General features: G+C 44.2%; 1 protein-coding gene across 7 annotated transcripts in view; it reads left to right on the forward strand.

Annotated features, from left to right (window-relative positions):
* CNOT1 (CCR4-NOT transcription complex subunit 1) overlaps positions 1–12,488 on the forward strand; it is a 1,826,813-nt gene that overhangs the window by 1,459,319 nt on the left and 355,006 nt on the right. For all 7 annotated transcript variants that reach the window (XM_078668607.1, XM_078668606.1, XM_078668608.1 and 4 more), the window contains one exon: positions 10,356–10,519. In XM_078668607.1, the coding sequence (XP_078524733.1) occupies positions 10,356–10,519 (164 nt within the window). The remainder of the gene's footprint in view (positions 1–10,355; positions 10,520–12,488) is intronic.

Here is a 12,488-nt window from a genome sequence, read left to right on the forward strand (position 1 = left end):
GGGTATAAGGGCTCATTCTACAAGAGCTAAGTCTTCATCCTCAGCATTGGCTAGAGGTGTTCCTGTAGAGGATATTTGTAGAGCGGCAACTTGGTCTTCCCTCCACACTTTCGCGAAGCATTACTGCTTGGATACCGAGGTGAGGAGGGACGGCCATTTTGCGCGCTCTGTCCTCCAGGAATTTCTGGTATAGAGGAGTGGACACCCTCCTCGGGGAGTGGGGACTGCTATGGGACTCTATTCACAAGGTGAGGAATCCACACGGCAGATGTATCTATCAGAAGAACAAGTTACTTACCTTCGGTAACGCTTTTTCTGGTAGATAAAATATCTGCCTGTGGATTCCTCACTGACCCACCCGCCTCCCCGTTGTCCACTCTTCTATGCCAGTGTTTCTATTATGTATTTATCTTATTGTCAAATGTTTTATTGCATTTGCTTCACACTGTGTGTGCTACCTTGATATTGGTACTGCGTATACTGTGTATATGTCTGTCATTGGTCCGTCCGTGTGCCTCGAAGGCACGGAAAAAAGGGCGGAACTGATGTCATCACGCCGGCGTGGGCCTATTATAGGCGTCAGCGGAGTCGCGAGCGATGCCGTGCCTCTGTGACGTCCGGGTCCACGTCGGCGCGAAGCTACAAAAAGAATTTCCGAATGTTGCTGACGCAGGGGATATTCACAAGGTGAGTAATCCACAGGCAGATATTGTATCTACCAGAAAAAGCGTTACCGAAGGTAAGTAACTTGTTCCTCTAGTCCATTCCTTCCTGAGGGAAATTTGGTAGTGGAGAGAAAAAAACGGGACATAAAGCAATCTATAACAGCTAGGGTATTACGCTCGGGTGACGGGTGGGTCAAACATCTAATAAGTGTCCAACGTAGTCTTAACAATCTCCCAAGAAGTTCTCTAGGGGGTATCACTCCATATGAAGACCTTTTTGGGACCAGAATGTTAATTTCAGATCTCGATTGTCAGACTTCAGTGGTAGACCAAAAACCCTTTGATATCAAAGACCGTTTGGCTGTTTTACAGGACTTAAATGAAATAAGAACGAAACAAAGTAACGTGTCCCTGAAGCCAACCACCACTGAAGAGAAACTGACTGTCCCAGCAAGGCATGTCTGGATTCCTAAGCTTGGGGATCTAGTCGGAGAAAAGATCGCGGAGAAGAAGGAATTTGGGCCTTCTTACAGACAACCAGTACCTGTCCTAGCAATCCACAGATCAAGAACAGTATTACTGCCGCCCCTTGCTGGTAAAAAGAACAGGTTTGTGTCCATCGACCTAGTTAAACCACATGTGGCAGATCATAAGCAGTAGGCCAAATGGACTCCGCCAATGTAGCAGATGCCCTAATCTGGCTACTATCAAAGAGGTGCAAACTGAGAGACTCATCATCTTTGAAGAGTCTGCAGTGCGAAATGGAGGACTATGCAGCAAAGCAATGAAACTCGTACCACTTGAGCCCCAAATAACAGTTCGTCAAGAAACGCATGTCTACAATGAAGTAGCATCTGACTACACAAATGTAACAAGTGATCAATTAGTTCCAGCGATTTCAACGAAGCCGAATGACCATTGACAGAACTGCCTCTGGCTATTTCATTAACTTTGATAAATTTTCTGAGGATCCCAGCGAACCTGAAACTACGCGAGCAAAAAGACCTTTCAAAGAACAAGCAAATGACTTTTTTCTTCACCTGGAAAAGACTTATCTGGTTTCACCAGGGATTGAACTTTGATTGTGTTGGGTGTGCTTTTTCTTCTACTTTGGTTGACTCTGGTAATAACTTTGGGAATGCTGATAAATGGAAGATATATTAAAAAGAACACAGCATGTAAGAACATCAACTTACTATTCAAGCCACACAAATCTTATCGTGAACAAAGGGACTTGTCATCAGTGAACATCACAGCCGTTCCTATACCAGGGGGTATAGCTTGGGACAGAACTGATTATGACATTTTTGGCACATCGGAGCTGTTGAAGATTCTACACCAGTTCAAGATTTCCTTGAATGACTTTTTCATTTAGTACCTTTTCTGATGATCGGTGTGAGAAGTTGGCCTGATATGCAGTGCTCACTATTCTAGTGATCACTATGTATCAGTCCAGAGAACCCTTATTGATGATTGGTTGTAAGTCAACCTGATAAACCAGCTATCCTAGTAGCATGGATACGAGCAGTCTAAGGCTAAGACTCTAGAGGGCGTGTTAAGCCAGCTGTTTTACCATCACATTACCCCTTGAACACCAAGTGAAAGGACACCACACAAGTTGTTATCAAAAATAAAGTATATTTATTTATAATAAGACTACCCTGGCTCTTTATGAGACTGGGAGCTAAGCACACAACAAAACTCTTATGAAAATACTAAAAGTCGCACAATTTACACAAATGCCCGAGGGGCACGAAAAACCATATACACAAGAAGTGGAATGCGAAGTTACTAGCAGGTAAGTAATACTTTTCTAGACTGTAGAAACGCTAGGCCTACAATGCTGAACCCTTAGATTAGAAGCAGGAGGCCTAGGGACGCCGTGTGCAGAGTGGGAACTCTCACGCGTAATGCGGGAACAAGTCTATGGATACTAGCACTTTGCAAAGTTACTGTTCTCGGGCGAACCCGACTAGGTGGGTCGAAAACAAGGGTGGATCCGAACACTTAGGGTGTTGGACTATGCTGGAGCACCGGAGTACTCAGTTTACCTAGCCCAGGGGCTGCGGCTGCATAGGGTTCAAGTTGCGTCGGAAACCCTCGTTGAAGATCCAGGAGCCTGAAGAAAGAAGTTGCTGGCAGGCGGCCAGTGAAGGAGTTCGTGGTGATCCAAGCCTGGATCAGGGAAGAAGAAACCTGTAAGCAGAGGGGACCAAGTTCTGAATCACTAGCCAGTGATTTAGGTGGGCACCAGGATGGCACCGGACGAAGTCACCTCAGCCAGGGAGTGGGCGCTGCTGGGGTCTGCAGTCTCTCGGACCAGGAGGCGTTGTCGGCGACCAGGATGGAGGTGCGAGCTGTCCCACGAAGGTCTCTGCTGTCGACGTCGCTGGACCCAGGATTGGGGCAACAAGTCTTGGCAAATGCAAGGCCCACGCGGTGGACCTAAAATGGCGTCTGGAGTGGACCAGGAGGGTCCAGGGTGCTTCTCTGATGGAGGGAAGCAAGGGCCAGTCTGGAGCAACCAGACCAGCGGTGTTTGTCGTTAGAGTTCGTCGTCAGAGGGTCACTAGCCAACGGGCAAGTGACCTGGACAACGCGGTGAGCAGCAAAAAGCAGAAGGGCCCCACGCAGATCTCGTGGATGCAGGGGGGCTGAACTTCGTTGCTGGAGCTGCTCAGGGTCGGGGCTTCTCTTACCCCAAAGCACTCGGTCGAGGGTCACTCGGTGGTCGTGCTGGACAAGCGTCGTGCAGTTCTGAAGATGGCCGGTCCCTCGAGGTATCGTCGCACCCACGGATCACAGCTGGGCTGATGATGTAGGTTGAGGTCAGAGGTGCCAGGGAAGCCGGTTCTCGTCGTGCTGGAGCAGTCTTGATCCGGAGGAGAGACTGGCAACAAACCGCGATGCTTGGTTGGTGCCTGCTGCTGCAGGTTGACTACTCCTTAGTCACAAGGGAGAAATCTTGAGAAGAGTCTTGAGTTCTTCGTGTAGAAGGTCGGTTCAGTATTCAAAGATTGATCTGATTTGGAGGGGGGCCAGTTCCTACCTTTATCCTGCAAAAAGGGGCTGGCACGCGACTAAGTCCTGCCCTATGGGTGGGACTAGGAGGGGGGTGGTTACACCCCTCTCCTTTGGCGGGCTTTCCCCAGATCAGGGGCTGGAGTGCCCCTGGAACTGGTTCAAGCCGGCCTATGCACAGTGAGCACCGGGGTGCCACATGCAGTCACCTTCCTCTAAAGCCCTGCCTACCTAGGATACACAAAATCCTGTCTGGGACGGTGCTGGCACCGCCCCTGGCAGGAAACCCTTTGTCCTTGCCTCCTGGGCTGGGAGGACTCCCAGCAGCAGGAGAGCAGACTTGTGTCTCGGTGGCAGCATCCATTTTTTGGAGCTAAGGCTCTGTCTGACTTTAACCGGGGTTACAGGTTACATACATGTCGTGTCCCTCTAGAAGGGTGGAATGCTAACCCCGTCGCCAGAATTGGCGAGGGGTTAGTATTCCAATTCGTATGACACCTTACTCGACATGTTTTGATAAAGCGATACCAGAGTTGGCATATAACCGCGAGGATTATAATGCACTTAAGAGTATATGGTATGCGATATCATGGAAACGGCTAAGGGATAGATCCCGAAAGCCGCAGGCGGGCTCAGCTCATGCCAGAGCACCATCTCACATGATTCCAAGCACTCTGCCTTCAGGATTGTCAAGGCCTGCCATAGGAGTGACTGATAGGAGATCTGTGTGCCCATTTAGGTTTAGATATAGGTATACTATATCTATAGCAAAGGGTGATTACACCACCTTGCCCCAGCTGTCAAGCAGCCAGTTGTGTCTGTTTAGTTAGTCAGCCCAGGGGTGGCATAATACATGCTGCAGCCCCTGGGAGACTTCTGGGTGCACCTCAGCCCTGGGTACAGGGACTTGGAGAGGGCCCAGTGACAATTCAGTACCTGGGTACAATTTGGAGTAGAGAGAACAGCTAGGCTGTGGGTCTGATTAGCAGGCCCACAGCCAGGGAAAGTCGTAAACCAGTGAAGCAAAAAGCAAAAATCTGGGTGATCATAGGATTGCAGACCCTACTCTCCTACAATCGGTACTTCAAAACTGTTAATAATATGATGTCAGACTTAGAAATATCTGTTGTATTTACAAATCATGAATACTTATAAGGTTTATCAGATTATGAACAAATGTATTGTTATAATCACTATGGTCATCATTTCTTGCACAAATCTGCAAACCCTAGAGATGCACTGATGTATAACCAATGGGAACATTGTCCTACGCCACCAAAGGGTAGCTCAAAAACATTTTTGGGCACATTTCCATACTTTTCAGGGTATAATGTGTCCAATCCAGAATCATTTTACTTTAAAAATGTTGACAGGAATGAAAAGTATGTTGACAAATACCAAGCAAATTTATACTGCAGCCTTTTATGCTCCGCTGTCTTCACTAGGTTTTGACTTTTGGAAAGACAACATTGAGACAAAAACTGTCTGGGGCACAAAAGACTGGCAATGCAGGGATTAGAAGCTTTATTTAGAGCCTGCATTATCCCAGAGCAAATTGTTTTTGAATGACACTGTCCAACAGACATCTTGTCTTGGGTTAGCCAAGATCAAAGACCTGAACAATCAGTCAATACCTACACCTACACCTGATAGTAACACTTCAGAGGGGGAGGTCGACGTACATACTATTTTGCATCACAACAGATCCAGATTGGAAAAATAGTTAATCTTGCCCACAGGCGCAAACACCTGTCAAGATAGATTACTGAATAAAACACAAGGCTTCACATTCACTAGGCTAGAACCAAGATATGTTCAGAAACAGCATGCAGGAATAGTAACAACATACAGTTAGGGAAACTGTGCCTTGAATGGTTACATAGATTTACACACAAGGAAGTAAAACAACACTTATCTTTACTTCAAGATGGAGCTGATCTAAGGGACTTCTTGCAAGGACCTACTAAACTGCGTCATAAATGTTTTATATATACCGGTATCTATGCTAAGTATAATGAAGCATGGAAGATTACGCAAGCAGAGACTGCAGAACGTATACGAGAAATTGATCGTAATAATTTAGAGAAAACTCTCTCTGTAGTTGACAATGGGTTAACAACCCTGTCGTCCAGGATATATTCTTTGGACAGCATAGTATCCTCTGCCATAGACCTAATGGTACAGGACTTGGTCATGTTACAACATGATCAATCGCAATTACTTTCTATCATGCTATTAGGCTGGACCTTTCAAAACCTTTGTTCAGGCTATGTGCCTTGACGTTTAATCAATACTAAGTCACTGTTTTCAGAATTCAATCTCACTGATAAACAGATCAAACTGGCACAGAGGGGAGCAGACTATATGGTGCTGAGCATTGAAAAACTGTAAAGATTGCCATTTAAAGTCGCTGAAAAGCCAGCCACTGAATGGATGATTCACGGACCAATCACTCTGCCCGTTACAATTTTCCATTTTCCATATTGCCTAAAACATATACCAACAGACACATATGAAAGGTTGGGTAAAGAATACATCAAGACATCCTGGGACTTACCATACACACATAGATGTTGGAGTGGGAGGAAAGAAGTGATTCTTAGTGGTAAAAATTGTGAAAACGCACTAAGCGGTTCTCCTTTATCGGGGTATTAATTTACACGGGGCCTGCAATGGTTCCTCTAACAATTTATCCTGCCACCTGCAAGGTTCACCAGCTGCGGTGATGGATCCAATTTTTGGTCAACTTTCTAATGGAAGTTGCCTCATTTTGAACGATCACAGCTGCTGTGGCATGTTGCCAGGTTTACCCTATCTCGCTAATGTGTCAGCCAGGGTCACTTGCTGTATGCAAGTATTGTTTCCAAAAACTAAGACAGACCGGCAGTCGCCGTTCTGGCCTTCACTGAACATCTCTTCTACACAAATCGATACTTTAAGCAGAATGAAAGCCATTCTTTTACAGAAAACTGTGCCACTGACGTCGGCCAAAGAGACCTATGATCTGCAAGTCGCAAGGACTTCTGCAGAGATACTTGCCCTCTTAACTACAAACTGCCCTATACATTTCTCAGAAATGTTAAGTCTTATCTTAAACTTGTCTGATACGAGTGGTATTGTACATGTATTTAAGACTGTTTTTTCGGGAATGTTGGCACCCTTTGAAGCAGTCCTAGGAATACTTCCAAACTTTGTGCACTCTGTGTTTGGCGGGTTGCCTCTCATTTTGTGACTCGTTGCAGGGATACTATTTTTGCTCCTACTGCTTCGATATTGCAAGCCAATCCATGAGCGACACCCAGATCACCGTGGAGACAACTCTACTGGCGATGAAGTGTCTTGAGCGCATCGTCCAAATTTTGGGATTAACTTGTTTAAGAGAATTAAATACCACATGGTTTCTGTCATTCAGACCAATTTGGCAAGATTGCATCTTACCTGTTCTGCGCTGCCTGCTATGCGGAGAAGAATGCGTGTTAGACTTATGTCTCATGCTCCCATCAGTCATTCCAACGGATATTGATACTTTGCTTGAACCAGTAACAGCCCATGCACTGTGTTGCCCCCAGCGGCTACCAATTCTGATGACTGCATTCATTGAGATCTCAGACTCAAAATGCTGCTGGTGAGGTACGAGAGAAAACTGGCACACTGGTATCAATACACTACGAACATTGCTAATGTGACCAATGCTGACGGCGATGCTTCACATCTATGTGCGGTTAATCTTCTTAACGAGGTAATCCAACTCTCACCTACAATGGTAGACACTTTTTTTACAGACTTCGAAGATTTGATGTTTTCTCCAAACAAATAACACTGACTTTTGATTTGGCACACAGTGTTCTGATAGACTCTGACTTCGACCTTCAATTTTACAAAACAAAGTTCTAACTTTGGGACTTTTCTGGGGGGGGTTTTTCCCTCTGATTAACTTTTTCTTTTTCCAAATTTGTATTTTTTATTTTTGGGCACAAAGTAATCTGCTTAAAGTAGAACTATTCTTAGAAAACTAGAAATCTTTGAAAAACTTCCAGAGACAATATTTGACCGTGTCCTCCTACCAACAGGTATATGTAATATGGCATGAAATGGTTTCGGCTTTTCTTTTCTGTATTTAAGAGCCATTTCATAAATGTATTTTCATGATTCATTCAGATAGCATTTTTTGAAAATGTCACCTATATGCTTGAAATGAAACATTGCTTTAAATGCGTACAGCACCAATGCGCTATTCGTGTACAACCAGTACCAATGCATTTTATGTATTTTGGGTGGGTTTTAACACTTCATGTTTGGATATGTTTAACGTGTTTAGAACTTAGTAATGTCGTACATAAGAAAGTAGAGTGGGTGTTGTGTGGCGTTTTAGGCTTCGATTGAATTTTCCCGATTCATGCCCTTATATAGGTACAATTCACGTTGCCCTTATATAGGCATAGAAATCAAGCCCTTATTTATGCATAGCCCATGCTACCCAAATACAGGAATGGCTACTTCCATCCGTTCACCAAACGTCCACGATTTCTTGGAAAACCAGCTTAAGCAGTTGGGGACTTCCCCTTGCTTGAATATTGATTTCTCCAAGAACTCAGTTAGTTTTTACAATGAACAACTATTCCCCAGAGGTTCATTCATGAAGTTCATATGCCCGACTTTACGTCAACTCAGCATTCCTATATATGTAAAAAGAAAGGGGTATCCCCGACTAGAGTTCCTAATTCGGGATAGGTATGGTATTTGGAAGAAAGATAATTAGGAACTAATAGTTAAACAAAGGACAAAAACGGACTAGTGACAGCAAGAACTATGAGTGAACAAGATGCATGGTACAAAATTATGGATTTTATTTTATTCAATCTTTGTTATAATAAAAAACATTATTGTTTAATTACAAATGGTTATTATGTGCATGCCTCCATTATACATGTGACTTATGATCTACATATATATACATCCTATTGTATCCTGTACATATTTCAAGATAATTAATTTTAACTTGAGATCTCTGCGGAAGCTTGTTTTCGCACATTGGTACATAAAAACATGGCTAGATATGTCATCTTTTGTCCTTTGTTTAACTATTAACTCAGCATTCCTAAACACCTTCAAGGTATAAATATACCTTCACTTGCTATAGCAAGATATGGTGGTTCGGAGCAGTTCGAAGACCTACTTGCCCGATGCAGCTCGCTACAGCAAATGCCGAAGGAAGCCGACTCTCCAGCTGATGCACTGATCAGGAAGCTGCCCTTCCCTGCTGAGAATCCAGCTCCAGTGTTTCCGGCTCCCCTTGCGGGGTGTTGGGAAATCGAGTCCCGAGACAGAGATACCAGACCTCCTTCATTCTAAAAAAGTATGGAGCTGAATAGAACCTAGAAAAACCTTTGGTAGGTTCTTGGCAAACACAAAACCTATGCTAAACAATACTTACTTCTTCCCTTGTACTAGACTTAGTTTAGGTACATTGGGGTAGGCGTATTTTAGAAGCACCAGTTGAGTATTTTAGACAGTAATTTATGTATGTATTTTTATATGGCTTAGAAACCATACAATGCTCTTACAGTATTATTTCATATTACTATTTACGCTGTACGCATTATACTTTGCATTCTGTCCAACGATTGTAGCAGTTCACCTTTCTTGCATGAGAAAGAAGACTGTTCAATAAACCTTTTATTGAAAACGCCTATCTCACTATTTCTCTGCAACTCTGTAGAAACGAAGCATGCACGATTGACTGAGTAAAATAGTAATCTATTGTTTCCACGACTCTGAGAGATATATTCTTATTCTTGGGAAACAAAGCTGCCATGTTTATGCGGTTGTCAGAAACTAATCCCTTCTTGTAAATTCGAAAAAGTTTCTAGTGACCGCTGAGCTAGCTGGCACTCACTTATAAGTTTAGTAAATTCAATAGAAACCTAGTCGACCTCAGTCCTAGGTCTAATTTATAGGATATATTATTCCAATGCGCAGAGCCTATTAAGAATATAGAAACTACAATAAAACATAAGATTCTAATCGATTTAGCCCAGCTTTGAGAAGAAGCACGGAGGCGTTTTACAGATCAAATCCGAAAATCATTTTCTCATGAAATATGACTAGTTAAAGTACTACAGTTTAAATGAAAAGCACGATGGCACTGTAATACAGAAAATAGCAAAAAAAATAGGTTAAGACTGTATAGAAGGATTTACTATTATATTGAGAAGCAATGTCTTAGTAATGAAATGTAAAAATGGCTTTAAATGTAAACAGCAGAATGAAATGTTATTTTAGTGATGGGCTTTTGTGATGGCAATGATCCAGTATGACTTGTTATTCCTAAACTACCTCAATATTAGTAATATTTTTGTTCTAGTGCATTTGATATATTCCGTGATTGTAATGATTTGTATTAATTGACAAAGACTTAATTCTGTGCTCTAGTCATCAAAGTTTACTATAGTTAAAAGATATGGTCTAAATAAAGTATGTGAAACCAACTCTGTGCTGAGGGTACCAGCACTTACGCTTTTTTTGTGCATTCCAAACAATGCTTTTTTGATTTGGGTTGTGTTCTTCACATATTGATATTTTCCTATAGGTTATGATTGGACTTGGTGTGACTTACTGGATGTTTAAAATTGGTCTCTTTAAAATAGCACAATTACCTTCTATTTTTAGGTTCTTGGTATTGTGGTTGGGGTTCTCCTCCAAGATCATGATGCGAGACAAACCGAGTTCCAACAACTCCCTTACCATCGAATATTCATCATGTTGCTGTTGGAACTGAATGCCCCAGAGCATGTACTAGAGACTATCAACTTCCAGACCTTGACTGCTTTTTGGTGAGTATTTGTAAATGGTTTATTTTCTTTCTTTTTGGTGTATATATACCCCTAGAATTTTCCCTCCAGTTTAGGTGTTGTATCTCTGACATTCACTGACTGTTTAGATTTGCAGCACTGCTGTTGGGTCAAAACTGATTTATCATCATTTAGAGCAGAGTAAAAGAAAATTTCTGATAGATACATCTGCCGTGTGGATTCCTCACCTTGTGAATATCCCCTTGCGTCAGCAACATTCGGAAATTCTTTTTGTAGCTTCGCGCCGACGTGGATCCGGATGTCACAGAGGCACGGCATCGCTCGCGACTCCGCTGACATCACCGACGCCTATAATAGGCCCACACCGACGTGATTACATCAGTTCCCTTTTTTCCGCGTCGTCGACGCTAACGGTTTTCTGGGATCGTACTGTAGCTTTCTAGTAACTTAGTTACTCTTCTTCTATTATTACTGTTTCTATTTTCTTAGAGATGTCGTTGAAGAAGACTGGCTTTAAGGCTTGCGGAGAATGTGGCAAGACAATGTCTATTACCGACCCGCATGAATGCTGCGTCTGGTGCCTGAGTTCCGACCATGACTTCGAGGATTGCCCTTGTTGTAAGAAGATGACCCCAAAGGCCCTACGAGAAAGGGAGACGAAACTCCTCGTGGCAAAGCTGAAAAGTAAGAAAGTTAAAAAGACTTCGAAGTCTCGATCTCGACGTTCGTGGTCGAGGTCTCGATCGAAGTCGCGCTCGGAGTCGTCTTCTGCTCATGTTTCAAGATCTTCGAGGAAAAAACATAGGAGGAGCCATGAGTCACGTCATCACTCAGGGAAGGACTCTGGTTCGAGACCGAAGTCGCAGGTCAAACTTCTTAATAAGGAAGTGGAGATTTCGGCGTCGGAGGATCATGACTCTGTTGGTGAAGCTTCACATCCGAATTCGCCCGAGTCACCGAAGCAGGTCCATTCTCCGGATCCATCCAATCCTTCTGGTCAGGAGGATGAAGGTGAGGTGCAGGGGGCTGGTGAGGCCGAGGTTCCGGTACCTGCGGGTTCGTCGACCCCGGTTCCAGGACTCGAGGAAGAGGTCGACGTCGTGTCGACTCCGCCTCCTCGGGAGCAGCCCGGAGGACCCTATCCTGATTTTCCGGCTCCAGGTCAGGATCCATCCCATTTCCTGAACGCCATGTTTGGTGTTTATTCTAGGGCGATGTACCCGTCTGGTGCACCTGTTGGTCCCACGGGTCCTATGTCTTTTAACTTGGGTGTTCCCCAGGCTTATGCTCCTGCGCCCTTCATGCCTTTTATGCCGGCTCTACCACCGCATTGGCATTTTCCGACACCGCCTGTGTCGTCGACGCCGAAGCGTACGACGTCGACCCCGGTTCCGTCGACGCCGGTGCCTACGACTCCGAAGCAGGATTCTGTTCGACCTCGTGTGAAACAACCTCATCCGACTTTGGGATCGACGCCGGCCCCGTCGGAGTCGATTCCGGATCCTTCGACTTCTATCGTGAAGGAAAGGTCACGGAGAGAAGCCCAGAGACTTCTGGAGGAAGAACAATATCGATATGCAGATATGGAGGAAGGAGAGTTACAGGATTCTGAAGATCCTTTTGAGGACCTGAATGAGGCCAGTGTGCTTGAACTGTCCCCTGAGTGGGATTTGGCTTCAGTGTCGAATGTGCCTTCAAAGGATGTGGTACCTTATCACACTGTTATCAAAAAAGCAGCAAATTTGTTGAACATAACTCTGCCCACTGCTGATTATAAGCCAAATCTTCTGACTGAAGTTCTTCATTCACCCTCCTCAATCATTGAGCCAATGTTACCCTTTAATGATGCGTTAGCTGAACCCATCTATGAGGTTTGGAAGAAGCCTTTGTCTGCTCCTGCAGTTTCTAGAACAGTGGCGAGGAGGTACAGGGTTGCACCTGGTGACCCTGAATTTTTGTCAACACACCCCTTGCCTGAGAGTTTAGTTGT

Source organism: Lissotriton helveticus, chromosome 12, assembly GCF_964261635.1.
Source record: "Lissotriton helveticus chromosome 12, aLisHel1.1, whole genome shotgun sequence".
Lineage (NCBI taxonomy): Eukaryota > Metazoa > Chordata > Amphibia > Caudata > Salamandridae > Lissotriton > Lissotriton helveticus.